The sequence below is a fragment of the Sarcophilus harrisii genome, chromosome 5 (genome assembly GCF_902635505.1).
Source record: "Sarcophilus harrisii chromosome 5, mSarHar1.11, whole genome shotgun sequence".
Classification (NCBI taxonomy): domain Eukaryota; kingdom Metazoa; phylum Chordata; class Mammalia; order Dasyuromorphia; family Dasyuridae; genus Sarcophilus; species Sarcophilus harrisii.
In genome coordinates this window covers 42,493,487-42,516,316 of record NC_045430.1, presented here as the reverse complement: position 1 = coordinate 42,516,316, position 22,830 = coordinate 42,493,487, and the positions used below count along the sequence as shown (strand labels likewise).

The window sequence follows — 22,830 nt, the reverse complement described above, 5'->3', positions numbered from 1 at the left end:
TCAGGAATAGTGATCTCCCATGGGAAAAAAAAAAAGAAAACTTATTGGAGAGAAAAGCAATAGGTAGTAGAGAGATGCCAAATTGCTGGCAGGTTTCATGCCTGGGGGTCTAGTTTGCCCTACATGGTAATAATTTTGGATGGCTCTTAAATGCATCAGAAATGTAAAGCAATACAATCAGGGAATAGCATCAGTCTCACTCAAGGTTCATCTGTGTAGGAGGAAAGGGGAGACAGAGGAGGAGGGGAAGGAGGAAGTAAGTGTAAAGGGAAGGGGGGGAGGAATCAAAGGAGGGCATTTCACAAAGAGATAATCCCTGTATATTTGTGACATCATCCCACTGCTTATGTATATATAGGGAATCATCCAGAGCTCCCCTCATGGTTCAGTCACTTTCAAAGTCAGCTGAAGGCAATAGGAAAGGAGAGAGAGACTCATTTCCAGCTTCAATTGCTCTCTCTAATATTTATGGACTTTACTTACTAGAAGGCTAAAGGATGATGGCAAGAATGAGAATTCCACTGGTCTGCATGATGTTTCTGGCTTTTACTTCCCAGAGTCTGTGCTCAGGTAAGCTCAGCTGCTCTTTGCTAAGTGAGAAATAATCTTTTTGTTTTTTAAATTATTATTTTCTATAATCTATGCTAACAAATCCATAGTGAAGAATTTTTAATTTGTTCCTGTTTTTGCTCTATATGGATATATAGTACAAATGCCTGATTAATTTATTTGTGAAGAGAGAGGAGGACATGAGTATTCCCTTTAAATATCTGTAAAGCTGGTGCCAATGTGAAAGATGAAAATATTATTCGACACTTTTTGAAACTCCAACACTGAAATAATAAGGCTAAATCAGGCTGTTTCTTCCCATTTGAGAGTGCAGAGGCAATTTCTGTCAAGCCAAATGGTAACCCATCATTAAATTAAGATGCTTAACTACTATTCTCATCTGTGCTTTCAGCTATTCTCTCCTTTATTATTAGCAATATGCAAAAATGTTTAACACACACTAGTGGATAATGGTGAAAGTTAACTTGTGATTACCAAAAATTGTTATTGCATCTGATATAAGACTTAAAAATTTTTATCTCTTTGACACATAACTATTACCTTAAAAATATTGAGCAATATCAGAGAATTTTTTTAAAAAGTGTTTTTCTAATTATCTTGGAACATAATAAAAACACATCAGGGAAGAATCAGTATATATATATATATATATATATATATATGTATATGTGCATCTATATTTATATTATATACTGATATTATATATAACATTATATGACGTTATATTTATATACCAACATATTCTTATGTATTTGGTATTTATGAATATAGGCAACAGGATAAATATTGTTGGTTGCATGTTACTTTAGAACCTTCTCATAAAAGGTAAGTTTGCAAATAGAGAATGGCCCTTTATAGCTTTGCCCAGTCAAAGATGTTTGCAGAGATAAACTTGAAAAAGAACTGAGAAAGTATATTCAGGTATTCTTAGCAATAGGATATCAAGATATAGCAATGTAGGATGAAAGACATAGCTAAATTACATTTGAGTTGTCCATTAAATCTAAAACAGTACTGAGATGAACCATAATTTATTGGTTTCAAGCATAGACCATTTAAAGATAGTTTATGGCATTAAACAGCACATATTTTTAGATGTTAGCTTTTTTTCTGACAGCTCATAGGTAAAGAGCTTATGAAATCTAACTTCATCTTTATGTTAAGCTTCTACTTGAATTTTAAAAATTACTATAACTGAAGAATATATAAAGATGTTTTCAAAAAATTTATTTATCTCTACTAATTTTGAGAATGTTGGTTTAACATTTATAGGAAAAAATGAGTCTAATTTAATAAAGATTCAATTTGCAATATGATGCACTCATTTTAGTTACATGAGGTGAAAGATGTGGTAAAGCTATCTTTGAAAGGGATTGCTGTTGCTTAATTAAGCACTTGGTCCAAAACAATCTTCTACAATGATTCCTGATTTATGGGTTTCAGTGATTGATCATTTAAAGCTGGCTTGTGATATTTGTCTTTATTTTCTTTAGGAGAAAAAAAAAAGTAAAATATGGTCCCTAAAGGAAAATAATGTTGTTTCCTTAGAAAAAAATCACACCTCTTAGTAAAGTCTATTAACAAACTGTTTATCCAAGTTTAATGCATCTGTTCAGCCCTTTTGTGTAAGTATATGTGATAAGATAAAAAGCCTCAGTCATTTAACTGAATCTAACTTGTCTTAAAATGAGAACCTAAGACAGTGTTGATGAATTAGTATAGTATTTTTTTTAATAGATCTGTCAGTTTGTTCAAAAGAGACCTGTTCAAATGTTCTTTATTTAAAAAAAAAAAAAAAAAATCCGTGAGAGAATAGAGTAGTTATTATAAGGACTATAGAAATTAGTTTTCAAGTTTACCAGTGAGAAATATTCAGCCAATTTTTTTTCTTAATTTCATATGAAACTAGACCTTCATTTCCTGAATGAATATGCCCATTGTCACTTCCTTGTAGGATAAAACCAATTGCTTCAAAATGTATATTCAAATCTAAAATGATATCTGAATTCAGAAAAGTTGCAGAATCTTTTGCTCAAAGGTCAATAACCTATTGATTGGACTGTGTTCTGATTGTAAAAATTTCTCTTGAACTCATACATCATACCTTTTCAAATTGTATAATTTAGAAGTAAGGCAACATTTGTGGTTAGTCCAAATGCAATAGAAATGCATTTGTAATTAGATGACCTGGTTTCAAAATCCAACACTGCTACTACAATACTTGAGTGACCTCGTACTGGACATTTGATGTTATTAGGCTCTGTTTCCTTAAAAAAAAAAAAAAAAAAATAGGAGATCTGGACTAGCCAGTCACTTAGACCCTTCATTCCAGTCCAAGATCTCTGATTTTATGACATCTTTAAAATGAATAATGACAGTGTTTGGATGTAGATTACATAGCTGGTAAGGGTCAAATATAGTGCTAAATTTCCAGGAAAACTGAAATATATATAGCATCTATGACCTGAGTACTATATAGAAAATATAAAAATTATTTAGAGAAATAGTTTCAGTACAATACTTTATTTAACAACCTTACATGAAGAATTTTTAAAATAAGTTTTTATTCATCTAGATACCTATTATTTTAAAATACCATTTTAATTGTTTTTTCTTTCTGTATCTATCTCTGTCTCTGTGTCTATTTCTCTGGCTCTGTATATTTTTATCTGTCTCTGACTGTGAATCTCTCTCTCTCTCTCTCTCTCTCTCTCTCTTTCTCTCTCTTTCTCTCTCTCTCTTTAGCTCTGACTCTTTCCATTTTTCTCTTTTTCTGTCTTTCCATTTCTTTGACTCTGTCACTGTGTTTGTGTCTCTCTGCTTTCTTTCCTCTCTCTTTCTCTTTTATATTTAGAGAAGAAACTTAGGTCCTGCTTAAATCTTGACCTTTTAATATTAAACCAAACTAAAACTTTAAAAAAAATGATCATGGAATGATCTAGTTAATTAATATTTGATAACAAACAGATGTTTTTTACTTTTCCCCCTTCAGATTCGGAAGAGGAAATGAAGGCACTGGAAGCAGATTTATTGACCAATATGTACACATCAAAGGTAATCTTTTTTCTTTCCTCCAATCAATGGTTGCTGAACATAGGTCCTTTTCATTATGAACATGGTCACCCTTTCAGATGGTAATCGGTTCCAGGCTAGATCTAAAAGTTCTTTTTGAAGCATTTCCTTTTTCTGAAAGATTTTCCTTGAGTTCAAAGGAAAAATAAAAGTGTTGACATTGACACAGAGAAGGCTACCCTGACTCTCACTCATCAAAGTGTTGTTTCAATTAAATGGTCACATTTGATTTCATGAGAAAGAAGTAAAGTTACTGAAGGAAAAATGTGTTTCTACCCTTATTAGATTAGGTTTGATGAAAGGTTTATGGACCTCAATTTAAATGCTCAAATGAAAACTAACTGGACAGTTTTTAGATTGTGTAAGGGAAACAGTAAATGGCTTATATATCACTGGAATAAAAAATGGTGACAAATGGGAAGAGACACCATGGAGTAGTGAAATGATCATTGAATCAAGAGTAAGGAGATCTATAATACCAGCTCTGTGTCTTCATCACTGACTGGCAATTCAGCAACAGGTCAAATCATATATGCTTAGCTTTCTTGTTGAAAAATTAATAGAATTCAACTAGAAATGTTTGTTCAGAAGTTTCTTAGGATCTTCTTGAATGAATCTTAGAGGTCCAATTCATTAAACTGATGACAGATGAGAAGATGATATTTGACTGAAATCCAGAGAAGAAAGGGGGCTTGCCCTAGTTACACAGGTAGACAGAGTCAGAATTTGAACCCAATGCATCATTATTTTTGGATGTTTGAAGTTTTTGTGGAGTTGAAAAGGAGCCGAGAAGTCATCTAGTACAAACTTAATCATTTGAAGTTGAGGAAACTGAGATATAAGACAGAATAAGTGACTTGTCCAAGGTCACACAGAGAGGAAGTAGCACTCAATAATCAAAAGCAGGATTTTTAAATTTTATATCCACTACTCTTTACCCTGCCTTTTTTAGATCAATCAATCAATCAATTGGCAATCATTTAAGTGCCTCCTGAATACAAGTGTCTGGCACATAGTTAGCACTTAATAAATGCTTGTTGAATGATTAATGTAAGAGAAACTGTTATTTGTAGGTGCTAAATATTATTTATGCTAAATGTAATTCTACATTATTTAGGGCAACCAGCTTACAAAAGTGCTTAGTCTACTGGGCTTGGAATCAGAAAGACCTGAGTTCAAATGTAATTTTAGACTGGTTGTGTAACATGGACAAAATCACTTAATTTCTATTTACCTCAGTTTCCTCATCTGTAAAATAAAGGTAATAACAGCACCTACCTCCCAGGGTTACTGTGAGGATCAAATGACATAGTATTTCTAGCACAGTATAGTAAATACTATACAAATGTTAGCTGTAAATCATTATTGCTACAGCTAATTCTATTATATTAGAATATTTAGTGATTTATGTAAAATATAAGTTATATATTATATATTTTACATATTATATACATAATTATACATCACAATAATTATTATTATATAAGAATAGTTAAGGATTTGAATAATTTGTTGTGCCAATAGTAGGCCATCCAAAAGTGAATGTTGGTTTTTCTTGAGCTTATTGCAGCATGTAATCATAGCACTTAGGACTACTGGTGTTTCCTGTTGATCTGATGTATTTGAATAGGCAACTCAATTCTAGCAATTATTAAGTATCTTCTATATGTCAGGAACATTTTCAAGCTCAGGAGAAATAGACACAAATGAAATAACCTCTGCTCTTGAAAGGCTTATTTTTTGAAGGCGAGAAGTACATAGTTTCACAAAGATATAAAATTCCAGGGCAATTTAGGCTACAGAAAGAACTTAAATGTAAGGAGGTAGAAACCATGGAGATTTTCTGGAAAAGTGCTAATCAAAAAGCATTTTATTAAGCATTTACTATTATCAGGATGAAGTATACAAATTCCAAAACAGCCCTTGCTCCCAATCAATGCATGTTTGGTCTATGGGAACTTGAGCACAGCAATACTGGCTTATGGACCTAATACCTAATTAATATCCCTCCAAGGAGATAAAAACCAACATTAATAGACTAATAATTCCCAGTACTGTGCCACAAGATGGATTTAGCAATGATAAGATAGTAAGATAGGTTATGGTCAAAACCAAAGGGGGCAGGTAGATAGTACAGTGGATAGAACACTAGCCCTGAAGTCTGGAGGACCTGAGTTCAAATCTGGTCTTAGACACTTAACACTTTCTAGCTGTGTGACCCTGGGCAAGTCACTTAACCCCAAATTGCTTCATATTAAAAAAAAAAAAAAGAAGAATGCTTCTGATACTGGGGACCTAACATAGCTCTGACTGAATTCTGAGACCAAAGCAAGTGGGAATTTGGAATACTGACTGGATACTAATATTATTCTTTCTAGAGGAATTAGGGAGGAAGTACCCTCCATAAACTAGTAAATATAATCTCTCAGATCACTTGGTGCCAAAAGCACTCAGGATATGATCAGAATAGAAGTCGATCACACATCTAACATTCAGTGTTTGAAAGGCTAAAGACTTCTTTTTAAACAAATAATAGTAAATAGTAAATAGTGGTGTGTAAATAATAGTAAATAATAGTGTATGAAGTTTTACAAAGCACTGTGCAATCTTATTTCATTTAATCTCATGATAATCCTGGGAGGTAGGGCACTGTTATTATCCCCATTTTACAGTTGAGGAAAACTAAGACAAATAAAAGTTAAATGGCTCAGAAACACTTAAGAGAGTGTTTTGGCATCTTTTTCATTTGATCTGTGAATTCTAACTTCTCTCCAATTTATAGATTGATCAATTATTTGTTCCTCTGCACCTTCTCAGAGAAACTGAATAGAAATGCATCAGAGATGACCAGTGAATATATATATATATATATATATATATATATATATATATATATACACACACACACATACACACACACACACACATAGATTCTATCTAATTAATATGACTAGATAAATTCAAATGAATGTGTTTCCACTTAGCTCAATGTTCTTGTAGTAAATTCCTTACACTCTGTGATACTAATTCAACAGCAGGTCTTTGACTAGATAGTCTCTGAGGCAAATGGGAGGTACCAGAATAGATAGAACTCTGGTTCTGATGTCAGGAAGATTGGAGCTCAAATATAACATCAAAAACTGACTAGATCCTCAGAAAAATCACTGAACTTTTTGGGTTCAGTTTCCTCATCTATAAAATTGGGATGGTAATAATAGCATCTATTTTCCAGGAATGTTAGGAGAATAAAATATTAATTATAAAAACCTTTATAAATGTTAAAATGCTTTATAAGTATTAGATATTTATCTATTTATTATTATTATCAATTACCCTCTCCACTAATGTGGAGCACATTAATCTAGGTTTCAAAGAATGAAGAATAAAAGCTTTCACCTCTCTGGGTCTCAGTTTACTCACTTGTAAAAGGAGAGGGTTGAAATATATAACTTTAAAAACCTATTACAAATAAGTTTTTTGAAGACAGGGACTTCTCTACCCTTCACTTTTCCACCCCTCATTTGCCTGGTCCTTTGTATGCATAGAAACTAGCACAGTCACATAACAGGAACTTAAGAAATGAATTGAACTGAATGATGACATCTAGATCTACATCACTATGATTTTTTTTCTATGTCAAAGAATTTTAGAATATTAGGCATCTTAGAGATTGTATGATTGAACTCTTTCATTTTTTTCTGATCAAAAACCCTTTACTTTTATCAATAGTATTTACATGGAACTATCTCTTGAGGAGATTGAACACTGGCTATGTTAATTTTCCTAACTGGTGATTTAATTTTGAATTTAATGTGTTATTTTGTTATTATTGTAGTTTAAAAAAAATTATTCTTACTCTTATTTGTTTTGTTGTTGGACTTCAGTCAAACCTGGGGCTGAAAAGATGTTTAATTCCTTATTTGAACAAATATAAAAAGCAGTGTTCAAACATATTCCTTCAGGAAACATCTTAACAGAAACAAACAAACAAACAAAAATAACTTTCTTCTATCTTTCTTGCTAAACAAAATGATACCTCTAAATTGGCTCAATGAAAACCTTTTTTTGAGGAGGGGAGAAAGGTAGGTTTTCAAAATGCTTGATAGAAATTTGGAATTTCAAAGGCATACATGAATATTATGAAGATGGAAGAGGAGGCCATATGGAGGGAAATTAAAAAGAAACAAATACTTCAGGTAAAATAATGATTAGTAGGAGATATTAAAATGAGAAAAGGAGGTAGGGGGTAGAAAACTCATTTTACATACCTTAAAATTCACCTAAACATATTTGTTGACTAGATTTTTGAAATGATAATTGAATTATTAGATTGATATTTTAAATGTAGAAAACTGCTTGACTTCCATACAAATTGATATATGTCAGAAATATTTAAAATTAAATGCCATTAAAATTATGTTTTGCTTATTTTCAGACAGCTGTTAGTGATTTGGCCATGTTTTAAAGGAATTAATTGAATTTTCAATATCTCCCTATCCTTTCAAATTTATGAACATCTTATTCATGTCATCTGGATGAAATACTTAATAAGGTCTCATTAGACTGAGGCATGAGGTGTTAGAAGAGTGGTGATTAGAAAGGAATATACTGTTTGTTACTTAAATCCTTAGTATGAGAAGGTGACCTAAAAGTACCACAAAGTCTTGGAAAATGTATGAAGATGGCTAGAATACAAGCTTTTCAAAATTATTGACAAGCAAATTCTTTATGACATGTTTTGTCTGCTCTCTTTCCTCTTCTCTCCCCTAAGAAATCATTTCCCCATGTACATAATATATACCTACTCTAATAACCGGGGTTCTGAGAAAGTGAATTATCTTCCCACATTTATTCATCTAGCATGCATCAAAGTCAGAAACTTCCCTAATGCAAGGCCAGCTTTCTAGTCTCTATGACATTTTTATTGTTATTCAGTCATTTCAGCAATGTCTGCCTCTTCATGATCCCATTCTGGGTTTTCTTGGCAACGATACTGGAATGGTTTGCCAGTTCCATTTCCATTTTTTCCACTTAATAGCATTTTATTTTTTCCAATTACATGTAAAGATAGTTTTCAACATTAATTTTTATAATACTTTAAATTCCAAAATTTTCTTCCTCCCTCCCTCTCTTCCTTCCCTCCTTTCCAAGACAGCAAGTAATCTGATAAAAAACTATATTTGTACAATCATGTTATACATATTTCCATTTTAATCATGTTGTGAAAGAAGAATCAAAAAAAAGAGAGAAAAAATACAAGAAAGAAAAAAAAATTAATTTAAGAAAGTGAAAATAGTATGCTTTGATCTGCATTCAGACTGGATAGTTCTTTCTCTGGATGCTGATGGTATGTTCCATCACAAATCTTTTGGCATTGTCTTGGATTACTGTATTGATGAGAAGAGAGAACTAAGTCTATCACATCTGATCATCATGCAGCTTTGCCGTTACTATGTACAGTATTCTTCTATTCACCTTACTCAACATCAGTTTATATATGTCTTTGCAAGTTTTTCTGAAATCTGCTTGCTCATTTCTTATAGAAGAATAATATTCCATTACAATTACGTACCACAAATTGTTCAGTCGTTCCCCAACTGATGGGCATTCCCTCAATTTCCAATTATTTGCCATCACAAAAAGAGCTGCTATAAAAAAAATTTTGTATATGTGGGTCCTTTCCCCTTTTTTTAAAAGGATCTCTTTGGGATACAGACCTAGTAATGGTATTGTTAGATCAAAGGGTGTGCACAGTGTGCACTTTGCAATTTCAAAATAATATTCCTGATTTATATATATATATATATATATATATATATATATATTGTTCCAAATTGTTTTCCATGACCATTAGACTAGTTCATAACTCTACCAACAGGGCATTAGTATCCAAGTTTTCTTAAATCCCCTTCAACATTTAGCATTTTCTTTTTCTGTCATATTAGACAATCTGATAGGTATGAGGTGGTACCTTAGAATTGTTTTAATTTGTATTCTCTAACCAATAGTGATTTAGAGTATTTTTCTTATGTTTTAATTTCTTCATCTGAAAACTGCTTGTTTAAATATTCATTCCCATTTTACAGAGAAATAAATAGAGGTTAACCTGGTAGGACTTGCACAAGAGAACAGGGAAAGTAGGTCAAATAAAACCCAGGCCCTCTATTTCCTAGATTAAAGCACTTTGGATTATACTATTTCAATAATTGAATTCAAGAAACATTTATCAAATATCTGCAAAGCACTGGGCATTGCTGTAAATACAAAGGAAAAGACAGACTAAAGTGAAGCACTGTGAGGTCTCAAATAGTTTTTATTCTATTAGAATGACAAAAATTTATCATCTCTGCATTGGTGAGTTTTTAAGGTTCAAAGTAGATCTTCCAAAATCAGTAATAATTTCAAAATAATATTCCTGATTTATATATATATATATATATAACATAAATATATATATTATATATATATATATATATATATATTCTGGTCTTTCATAATATAACACATTCACCAAACTACTAATTTATTGAAAAAATTAGTTTGGAAAGGATACCTTTTTATTTTTTTTGGCTATTACTTTTAAGATTTACTCTTGTTTTCTGCTTTTGATATAGATTATAGAGAAAGGCTGATAAAAAATCCAACAAAATCTATAAATAAGGAATAATGGCTATATATTATATTAAAATATTATAGTTATTATAATTATAATATATAATATTATTACATTATAATATTATAGCTATTATATAGTCAACTAGATATAAAGTTAAACCACTTCCTTAAATATCTTACTCATAGGGATAGTTTTTAACAGTGATGATTTTTGTGGAATTTTGATTACTGAAAGAACTTAAAACAAATAAGTATTGATGCAAAAAAAAAGGTTGAAATCTCCTTTTATGGAGATAATCCTTCAGGTTTTACTGCCATTATTCAGTTGTATCTGACATTTTATGTTTTTGTAGTTGTTATTTGTTTTTGTTATTGGCAAAGACACCAGACTGGTTTGCTATTTCTGTAGCTCATTTTACAGATGAGGAAACTAAGGCAAACAGAATTAAGTGATTTGCCCAGATATCACACAGCTTGTACCTGAGACCTAATTCAAACTCAAGCCTGACAGTTTTATCCTACAGTACCTAGCTGCTCACATTTCTTCTGTAACCAGAGCTGTTATTGTATTGTCTTTGGCCTTTATCTATCATTATTATGGCAATAAAGTAGAATAAAATCTAGTTGGGGCAATAGAAGGTTCTATTTAAAAATCATTGTATTCCACAAATTGAGTAGAGTGTTTTGCTCATTGCATGGGCTCAAGAAGTGTTTGTTCAGGGGTCGTTAGCTCGGTGGATAGAGCACTAGCCCTGAAATGGGGAGAATCTGAATTCAAATCCAGTCTTAGATACTTAGCACTTTATAGCTGTGTGACTGGGCAACTCACCTAATTTCAATTGCCTTACCTAAAATAAAATTAAAAAGTGTTTGTTCAGTTGAATTGAGTTGGGATAATTCTTTAGATGTGAGACGAGATGGATCCTTCCTGAATTTTCAATATTTTCTTAGTTCGAGAGTCTTTTAATTTTGCACATATATTCATTCTGTTCACTTTGTCACCATTTGCTTTTATCACCTGCTAGAAAGTACAGAAAATGAGAGGCTGTCACTTTTTTTTTAAATGATGCATCAATTTGTAGTGATTAACTAGCAATACAATAGCATCTATTTTTCATACTGTATCTCATCTATTTTGCAAGACCTGATTTCCTGGTGAGGATCTACAGGGTGAGGTTATTACTGTTTTTTCTGAAGGTAAATGCGGATTGAGGAGCATACATTGTACTCTGTTCATATCTTTAATATCCCATTATGTTAAAAAACAAAAACAGAACATTTAACATTGTTCTACATAACATCTCCTCTAATAAGCTTCCTACAAGATAGTGAGAATTGATTCTTTCAATATTTGCAAAGTTTAATGAGTATAATTAATATCATTTCTATGCATTTGTACAGCAGTAGTCACAGAATCATAAGATCAAGATTTGACTTGGAAATTCTTAGATCAGGAAACTCTTTCTACCAGTTCAAGTGACCATCTTCTATCTTCTTTTCAATGTCTAGTCTTAGGAAGTTGCCTTGAACCCTGAAAGTATAAGAGACTTATTCATGATTACATAGATAAGAAGTGTCAAAAGCAGAACTTGATGCAAGAGGTCTTACTTCCTCTCAGAATAAACAGTAATATTATAAACAAATTCTTATCCTGTGGATCTTCAGAAAATCAGATCTGTTCTATTTTTCTACTATTATGCTATGTTGCTCTTGTGTGCAGGTAACTTCTTATGGTCATAGGATTAGATTGCAATTCAAAAGCAAGGAATTACCACAGGGGCTCTTAATTTAAATCCATTCCCTTTTTATGAACAGTACATAGAGTGCTGTGTTCTGATTTCAGCTCTTATGCCTTTTTCTTGTATTTCTATAATATGTAGATAGCATTTAAATAGTGATTTAAGGCTGGCAAAATCATTTGCAAATATTATCACATTTTACTCTTAAACAATCTGGAAAGACAGGTTGTTATTATCGTTCACATTTCCCACCCCTTTTTACAGATGTTTAAACTTTGGCAATCAGAGGTTAAATGACTTGCTTGCAAGTATCTGAAACTGGATTTATTTATTATTATTTATTTATTCCTTGCAAGTGTCTGAAACTGAATTTATTATTATTTATTTATTCCTGACTGCAGGCACTATGCTCCGTGCATTATGGTGCCATCTAGTGGCTTCTCAAGTTATTTAACCTTTCTGAGCACGGGTTTCTTCCTCTATAGAAAGAGAATGACAATATCTTAGTACTTTATTTTTCAGGTTATAATGATGATCAAATGAGAATATGTATGAAGCTCAAGCTGTTGCTTTTGCTATTATAATAATATTATATTAATTTGTTACTACTACTGTTTTCTATTTAAAATATTCTAGGATCCTGTATAGGTCAAGTTCCTATTTTTCCATTCCTTTTCATATCTTACAACATAGTTGATGATTTTTTCACTTTCAGGGAATAATGATGATCATTGGAATTACACTTTTCCTTTCTTTTTATCTGAATATGAAAATGTAGCTGCTAATGATTAATTGGAATTGTTTATAAAATTTAAAAATGGATTTAAAAGTTCAAAACATTTTCATGAAATCATAATATTTCATTAGAAAGACTGCAAAAGATAAAATAATTAACCATTTCCTTGTTTTTTATCATTACATTATATCAGTATCCTTATTTAATAAAATGAGACTACAGGATTGAAAAGATGATTTTTAAGGTTCCTCCCCCAGCTCAATAGATAGGAGGGCCCAATGCTTGTGGTTTGTTTGTTTGTTTTTTTTAAATATAAATCACAGAATCTAACATCAAAAAATAATAATTTATTTAAAATGTCAAGCTTGGCTCTATCACCAGTTTTCTCATTTTCTCACTGTAAAACCAATTTGAAAATGAGATCTTCAGTTTTATATGTTTTTTTTGCCTATCACAGATCAATAAAGCAAGATTTCCTCACTGGAAAATGACCCTGCTGAATGTGTGCAGCCTTGTCAATAACTTAAATAGCCCAGCTGAAGAAACAGGGGAGACTGGTGAAGATGAGCTTGTTATGAGAAGGCAGTTATCAACTTTGGAAGGCTTTAACTTGGAAGCGATGCTGACCATTTACCAGCTCCAGAAAATCTGCCGTAGCAGAGCTTTTCAGCACTGGGAGGTAAGACATGAAATGCAAACCTAGTTTTTGTAACATGGATTTACTGCTGATTTCTATTGATTTTTCCCCCAATTCTGACAACTACAATAATAGCAAAATTATCAAAAATGTTGGTGATGAATGATGTAGACTCCCAGTTCTGGTAAACATCAAAGTACTTTTCAAATATTTGAGGTTAAGTAAAATAGTTTCCTCCAAATTTAGAAGGAGGGTATATTTTAATGGAGATTTACAATTTTAAAACAAATTTTCTTAATAAGTTAGTGAACCAATAATTATAAAATATCAATCTAGATAATTGGGCTTAATTATTCATACATCAAATGCATCATTTGGAGATGTTATCCAGATTTTGATTATGAAGTTTATTTGCAAGGATGTAATTTCACTTGTAATACCATTCCCAGAACAAATCATTTGAAGGCTTGAATCCTACTTAGCATAGATAAAACAGCTTCCCTGCTTCACAGAATACAAAATGTTGTCATAGCAGATCAAGTATTAGATGTTTAGTCAGCAAGACTTGAATTCAAATTCTGCCTCAGATACTTTGTTTTGATCCTGGAAAATTGATTTATCTCTGCGCCTCAGTTTCCACATATGTTATCACAGGGATACTAATAGCATCTATCTCAAAGGATGATTGTGAGATATCTATCAATCAATTTATTTAAAATATACATACATATACACAGAGCCTGTGTGTGTGTGTGTATATATATATATATATATATGTTTGTGTGTGTGTGTGTGTGTGTGTGTGTGTCTTTCAAATAATAAAGTGCTATATAAGTGTTTATTATTGGTACTGTTAGTATTATTCCTCCTATTCTGAAGATTCATTCTGTGAAGTTTATTTAAAAAATGTTAATGAGAAATCTATCCCATAGAGCTGTTTGATGACCACTAAAGGAATGAAAGGATTACTCTTGACATTTTAGCTACGTAGGTGGACTGGTTTGGAACTAGCTTGATGTCTTGGAAAGGTATAGCATCAAAATCCAGTAGAGTGTAAGCTACTTGGCAATAGGAGTTGGATCCCCTCCCCAAATCTAGCATATAGTGTTTTTTGTACGCAGGGATAGATGGACATACGACTTCATTACTGAAGTAGGGAACTCCCAGTGAGGATTTCTCTTTGTCAATGTAGATTAGCACCTTCCCTGTAATGTCTAGTTTTAATTGCTTTAGACATTGAGAAGATTATCAGATTACTCAGGTTCACTGAGTCAGTATATATCAGATGCAAATCTAGACCTAGTGTCTCCATGGCTCTGAGACAAGCTTCTCATATTCTAAATCATGTTGCCTCTCACTATTCACAAAAGAGTTGCCTAATAAATATTTATTGGATTTATTTTTAAAGCCGTGGGGAAATAAAATACTGGCAAGCAAAATAACTTTTAAAAAATCTTTCTATGTTGGGTTGAGAGAGGAGCAGAATTAAATACTTTTTAGATTGAGAGCTATGACAATTGTCCATCTTTCATATTTGAATTTTATGTTGATCACAGTATTCACAATGGGCTATGATTAGCAATTTTCCCAATTTGTCATAGAGTAAAAGAGGAAAGACATAGCTGTATTACTTCCAGTGTTCCTATTTAGGCACATAGAACAGAAAGTAACTGGAAAAAAATATGTAAGCCTGATCAATTTTCATTTTGCCATTTCTTGATTCAAAATAATATTCAATTTCCCTACTCTTAAAGAAATTCTTGCTTTTGCAAATTATTTTAGGGGAGGTAGAGATAGGGGATCCAAAATTATATTTTTGGGGAGTGGGGAACATTCTCTTAATTCTCTTTATAGTGTAGATCAACAACTTATTCTGAAATGTATTATCTTAGGCAGTCTCTAGGGCATTGAGAAATTAATTGACATTTCTAATTGCACAGCTAATATATGTCACAGAAAAGAAAAGAAGCCAGTAGATCTTCCTAATTCCATGATTCATAAGTTCCCTATTCTTTATTCTATGCCATATTAATTGATGACAAAGGATAAGATACTTATGGCTACAATAGGCAAATAACAAAATTAGAGTATTTTTTCTGACAGACACCTCCATCCTGCCCTCAACCCCAAATGAAAAGAAAGACAATTTGTCATATCAAATATGTTCTAATTTAGAATATATCTGAAAGGGAAACATGCTATAAAGTAGTAACCTTTTGGGACAACTAAGTGGTGCAGGGATAGAGCACCAGCCTGAAGTCAGGAGGACCCAAGTTCAAATCTGACCTCAGACATTTAACACTTCCTGGCTGTGTGATCCAGGGCAAGTCACTTAACTCCAATTGCCTTAGTAAAATCAAACAAGCAAAAAAAAGAATGAAGGAAAACAATTCCATTCAAAAATAAAAGAAAGAAAGAAAATGTAATAACCTTTTCAACAATTTAACACATTATTGAATGATTTAAAATAAAATAGTAACATTATTAAATCATGGAACTAAAGATTTGGAAATGTTATTTTGTCATAGTATTTTTTCCCCTCTTCTTCCTCTCAAGGGGATAATAGCAGATTGAAATCTATTATTTAAAGGTTTTATCCAATTATTATCCATCACTTTTTGAAGTCTATCAAGACAGACAATATTAATGAACTCAAAATTTGTCAAACATACAAAAGTTTGACTAAATATTTTATCCTAAGATAGGCAAGCAACTGGAAATATATTTTCTAAAATACTTAAAAAAATTCTGTCTGTAAAATATTGGAATATATTACCATCAAAATAAGCATTCAAAATGTCTTTAAGTATAAGCCATGCATGGTGTCCTTTTCCCATCAAGATTTAGTATGGTGATTCCATAACTCTCTTAGATTGCCGATTAATCATTGTAAAGCTAGTGTAGTTCAACCTCAGCTCATTGCTTCCAAGATAGGAACACAGTGGCTAGTTAATAGCCATGAATAGCATATGGGAAGAACATCTTTTGGATGCTGAATTAATTTTCAGGTTTTTTGATCTGGGATGTACGGTAGGTGCTTCTGAGATAGTACCACCAACTGAGCACATTAAAAAAAAGACCATTAAATGAAAGTTGTTTAGGTTATTTAAAAAGACTCATGCATTAATACAAAGATTAGAATACTATAAGTAAAAGCTTAGAGAATTTTCATTTATTTAAACTTATTCACCTCTTACTAATGTAGAACAGAAAGAGAGAAATTATGTGCCCCTCAAATTACCACTGCTTACCAAAAGTTCCATATAATTATCAATGTTAAATAGCTTAAAACTGCTCTAGACTACTTACAGTCTTCCCCACCCTTTTTATAAACATCCATTTCTTCAATCTCACACACTTATTTATTTATAAAGGCAGTTTTATGATAGAGAAGTCAGAGTGGGACTTGGAAATGGAAAAATATGAATTTAAATCTTCCCTCAGATACTTGCTAGCTGTAGAATCCTAGTCAAATCATTTGATAAACTCTGCTTCAGTTTCTTCATCAGAGGAATAGGGATAATAATAGCATCTACCTTACAGGGGATCAAATAAATTAATATATGTAAAGTTTTTTGCAAATAAAGCACTTTTAAAATACTTATTACTATTATCACTACTATCACCCTTACCCCCACCCTCACCATCACCACCACCACCACCACCACTACTACTACTATTACTACTACTACTACTACTACTACTACTACTACTACCACCACCACTAACTACCATTACTACTACAATTATCACTATCACCACTACTACCACCATCACTACTATGATCAACACTACTATGCTTACTATCTGGCATAAGAATTAAATTATATGCTAGAATAATTAAGATAATATACAAAATTTGTTTTAGAATTTATCATTTATTTTGGAGAATAAGGGCTGGTAAAAACATATTTTCTTGAATTTTTGAAAGGCAGGCAAAAAAAGGAAGGGGTAGAGAGAAAATGCATATAGATTTCCCAAATTTGATAAGCAGTTATAACATAGGAAAACTAGCAGGAAAAACAATGTAATTCACAAACAAAAAGAACCAGACATAAAAACTATAGAATGAAATGTTTACATTTAAAACAAAAAAAAAACTCACAAACAAGAAAAAAAGAAAAAAAAATGAACTTTTGGATACTAAGCAAAGTGATGAGAATTCCTAAAATAATGAACCAAATTTGACCTCAACAGGAATCACTGAGATATGGTAAGATGTGACTAGCAACCAGAATAAAATTCCAAAAAGGTCTACATCTTATTCAAGTGAAACAGTTATAAATTCATTGGTTTGAATATTATTATATATTCAAAAGATACTGTTGTGTGAGAAAGTCTAGGAACCAGAAGAGAAAGTTAGGTTAAAAACATTTGGGTGAGGTTCTGTGGAGAGAGAAATGGAAGTGATATTGTTATCAAAATATTTCTTGAGATTTTAGAGAGAAGGAGGAATTTTATGAATAGTTTATGGCATGCCACAACACCTAATATGGAAGCATAATTCAGAAGCAATTAGGGACCTCAGCTCTCTGGACATCTGCTGGAGGTTTACTCCTATCCTGTTAACAGCAGAAAAGCTAAAAAGGAAAAATAACAATATGGTTTTATCTTTTCTTTCAAATAGATGTATATGGGGAAATTGTTATTCTGAACATATATCTCACCATTAAGAAGGGATTTTTTTGTTGTTATGGAACCAGCAGCAACCTTGGGAGCAGATGACAAATTTTTCATGAATTTTGAGATAGAGAAGAATATCAGATATAATTTGATGTTTATGTCAGATTTGGAGAGAGGTGATTTAAAATGGTTCAGAGAAAAGATATAGCATTTAATGGTCTAATATTTTAAAGATGTGTATATAAGATTCAAACAAAATGATATAAGTGAAAATGAATGCTAAAATACAGCACTATATTATACTAATTGTGTCTGAAATACTAACATTCAGAATGGCCTGAAATTTGAGATCAAAAATTTTGGATCACAAAAAATGGATCATTATTTTATGTTGGAGACAAAAGCAAAATCAAAGAGAGAGAATCTTGCTCAGGGTGAATGAAATGTTGATAATGGATAATTGTGATGAGGATACATTAACTCAAAACTTATTTTGCTTGTTTTCTTTCCAAGGAGGATGATCTTTGGACTGGGGATGATAAAACAAAAATGATTAACAGGGAGGTGAAACCGAAGATAAATGAGGAGATGGTAAGGGAGAACCTGGCTGCCCTCAATGAGTTAAAATCACCAGGACCAGACAGATATCTTAGGATATTGTTAGGAAACTAGCAGGGATGATTATTGATTATAGTTATCAAGAAAAAATTTTGGTAAGTTTGAAAAAGGGGCTAGTAATTGGCCCTCAAACCAGGAAATTTAATTTTGATTCTTGACAAATTTCTATAATATTCAAATAAAAGAATGAAAATAATGTATTCAAAAGCAAGCAATCTTAAAAAACAAACTTAGCTTCGTTAAGAATAGGCCATACTTGATTGGACTTGTTTCCTCATTTATTTTCCCTCTCTCCTCAGACTAGACATTCTCTTTCTGTTTTGAATTGGGTAAACAGAATGCTAAGAGGTATACCACAAATCCATGGAATTCCATTCCATCCGATTCACATGAAGTTGTCAAAATTATTAAACATTTGTTGGTTTCTAGGCATTGAGTTCAAACCTGGGCATACAAATTTAAATGACCTTGTCCTCAAAAAGCTTACATTCTATTAGAGGGAACTAATACATACATGGAAAGATCCTGTATGGAAATGTGAAGTAGGCCTTGTCTGGAATGCATAGTACATATGAGATAACTGGAAGCTAGGGTAACATCAATTTTGACAGGAAAAACAAAAACAAAAACCATCACCAAATTGATGTTCTGCTAGTGACATTAATTTGTGACATATATTTAATTCAATAAACATTTACTCAAGGCCTATAACACCTGCTTGTAATGCTATTTTAGATGTCCAGCATACCAATTAAGAAGAGAAAAACTCCTGCACTAAAGAAGCATTTTCTTATTTCCTCATTCTTATTCTAATTCTCTTGAATAATGTCATCTCCTCTTCTTCTTTTCTTTTTCCTCCTTCTCTTCTTTCTTCTCCTTCTCCTTCTCCTCCTTCTGTTCCTCCCCCTCCTTGTTCTTTTTCCTCCTCGATCTATCTCAGATATATGGATCTAGAATGATCTGGAGTGATGATTGGAATCTGAATTCTAAGATATCCCCAAAATTTGTAGCTACTCTAATTTAAAACAAAACAAAACAAAACAAAACAAACAAACAAAAAAAACTAGATTTGTTCTTGGACTCCAAAGTTACATTGGGTAGACCTTTGAAGCAAAATAAACCCTCAGCTTACTTTCAGAATGATACATACAATGGAAGATTATAGAAGTTCATTCCTTTCATTTTTTTATTCATGGGATGACTTTCTAGATTTGCCAGAAACTGACCAGGGCCAATAAATTGAAGAAAAGTCCTTGTGCTTAGTTTTTTCTTTGTATTCAACTAGCCACCTAAACTAAAAGAATATGAACAATACCCTAAAAGCCACTGGGATTCAATGGACATGTCTCTGATGTACAAGCTGTGTAGAACTCACCATAAAGTAGAGGGGTAATGAATCTAGTAGGAAGAATATTGTATTAGCAGTTGGGAGTCTTGTGTTCTACTCCTAATCTCCCCATGTCATGTGAGTCTTAGGAAAGTAAGACTCAGGAAAGCTCCTGAATAATTATTAATAATTATTTAAATTTTAATGACTGATCTTTTGATTAAAAAATGTTTCTTAGAAAAGATACTTTATGGGTAATAAAGTGAATCAAAATTTTAAACTCATTAGTTTCCTTAGCTATAAAATTGTGGTTATTTTGAGGAGCACATGTGATAACATTAATAATGATAATAATAGCTAACATTTGATTTATCCCTTTAAAGTTTGAAAAATGCTTTACAATTATCTTATTTTTTCATTGCAAAAACCCTGAAAGTCAAGTGTTATCTTTATTCCCATTTTACAGATGAGGAAACTGAGGCAAGCAGTGGTTAAAATGACAGAGTAGGTAATACAACCAGTAAGTGGCTAAGGTCACATTTGATTTCAGATCCTTTTGATTCCAGGTCTTCAACACTCTCCACTAAATGAAAGGAGTTTTTGAACTATTATGTGCTATATAGGTGTAAAGAATTATAATTATCCTATCCCCAATTCATTCAGATTCTGTTTGTATTACAGTTACTCCAGGAAGATGTTCTTGAATCTGGAAATCTGAACCGTGAAAAAGAAGAAATCATGAAGAGGAAAACCCCTTATATCCTGAAGAGGCAACTCCATGTGAATAAAGCCAGAAGACCCTACATTCTCAAAAGAAGTTCTTCCTACTATTGAGGAGAAAAAAAAATATCTAATTTAGTTTATGAATAATTGTGTTTCATGGTTGTTTTAATTAAAAATATAAGTATATCAGTGTGAAAATTATATAACAAAAGAATTGCTTTTGTCTCTTCTGCAATTATGGTTTCTTGAATGTGATTTTTTTAATCAAAAGAATTGAACAGAAAACATTCCAAATAAATCTCATTTCTGAGCATGATATATTGTGTATGACAAAAACTATTCAATATTGGCGACATCATTCTATTTTGCAACTTTACATGAAAAGCATTTGATTATTAAAATTCACCAGTGAAAATATTACACATGTTATACAAAATTTCATCCAGTATCCTAGTGAAATCCTTTGGTTTATACTTGGGCCCTGAAGAAAAGCTTAGGGTATATAAGTTATTGATAGCCAAATAAGTTGTAAAACATATTAAATGCACTTGTGAAGAGATGATAAGACATAATCGGGGGAGGCACCCTGGACACGGGAAAGGCATCTTGATAAGACAGTATCTGACATTCTGATAGCTTGGATAGGGAGAGGCATCTAAAACATAAGATCTTTTATCCTTCTCAAATACTCTGATAAAGAGGGAGAGGAGTATTTGCAGGACTGAAAAGCATGGAAACTGAGTCAGGACTGGGTCAGGATAATTAGGGAGACTGAGAATTGTGACATAACAGGAGTTGTAGAATATTGTGGACTCATAACTTAGAACAATTCTTCCTCAATGAAATCCCTTTGTAGCAGAAACAATTTTTCTTTTTTGATTGACACTATCTGGCTTTACCCTGCATGGGCAACAGCCTTATCTCAATCTCCCTTCAATTATGGAGTCAGCTATTACTGTTACTAGTTAGAAAAGCACCCAAATCCCTACTCTGACTAGGTAATCTCAATAAGTTACAGGAATGCTTATCCCATTATGTTGTTAAGTTCACATGAAATGAAGCTGTTTTCTTCTTGATTGCCATTTCGAAAGGCAACATTAATTAGGTACAGAAAACTACTGTGATAAAATTCTAAAAAGGGACTTGTCTGCAGTGCAATCTCAAATCAGATTTTGATTTGTCCCTTCATTCTACCTGTCTCTGTCTCTTTTCTCTCTGTGTGTAATTCTCTCTGAATATCTTTCTATCTCTCTGTCTCTGTCTATATGTCTCTCTCTATTTGCCATTTATCTGTCTTCTTCTCTTGCCTCTCTCCCTCCCATTTTATCTTTCTCCCTCTTTTTCTTTAGTTATTTTTTCCCTTCTCTCTCCTACTTTTGCTTATTTACTTGAATAGTCTCTGTCTTCCATACTCTACTTAAATAGCAGATACTAGAATAAATTAAGAAAAATTTGTAGTCTTTTGTAGGTTACAAATACATTGTATGTGTATCATCCTTACAAATACCTCAATAGATAGACCACATAGACATTGTTATCTCAATTTTAGGAATTAGGTAATTGAAGTTCAGGGAGGATAAATTGGTGGTCACCCAATTCATAAGGAAAGAACAGGGGTTAAAACTTATGTTTATGCCTCCAAATCCAATCCAACAGGGGAAAGGATAGAGATTGGACCTTTATTTATTTATTTTTGCTGTGGGCCTGTGATTCTCAAACTTTTCCAAATTAGAAGAATCCCTTAAGTTTAAATAAACATTGGCAGGATCCTTGTAGTAAAATCCCTTAAAATGATTTTTCAATACTCTACTAACAAATGATATAGCATTGTTTAAAAAAAAATTCTTAGTACATGTCAGGGTTTTTGGTAGCAGTTTGGAAAATATTGTTTGAGGGAATTCACAGATGAAAAAATTCTACTAATGAAGTATAAAGGAGTTAGTTGGAACACCAAAGAGGTTAAATGACATCTCAGGATCAACACCATCAATATAAGGTAGTGGTAACATCTGAACTCATGACTCTGTTACTCAAGGTCCAACTTTTTTCACTACACTCTAATTCTTTTTTCTACCTAATAATACTAAACTTCTTTAGTCTAGAACTACAATTTTATAGTTTTAGTATGCCCACAGTGAGCAATTTCCTCTATAAAGCCAGAATGGAAATT

At 32.1% G+C, this 22,830-nt stretch overlaps 1 protein-coding gene across 2 annotated transcripts; it reads left to right on the top strand.

Moving 5' to 3' along the window:
- Nucleotides 1-260: 260 nt before the first annotated feature.
- Nucleotides 261-21,080, top strand: NTS (neurotensin). 2 transcript variants are annotated; one of them, XM_031938521.1, is made up of 5 exons: nucleotides 381-570; nucleotides 3,563-3,624; nucleotides 13,190-13,411; nucleotides 18,506-18,583; nucleotides 20,619-21,080. In XM_031938521.1, exons 1-5 carry the CDS (start codon nucleotides 498-500, stop codon nucleotides 20,769-20,771), a joined length of 588 nt encoding a protein of 195 aa, XP_031794381.1. In that variant the 5' UTR covers nucleotides 381-497; the 3' UTR covers nucleotides 20,772-21,080. The 2 variants fall into 2 exon arrangements, with proteins under 2 accessions (XP_003771020.1, XP_031794381.1); XM_003770972.3 differs by lacking the exon at nucleotides 18,506-18,583 and having other exon boundaries at nucleotides 261-570; nucleotides 20,619-21,079.
- Nucleotides 21,081-22,830: the final 1,750 nt, after the last annotated feature.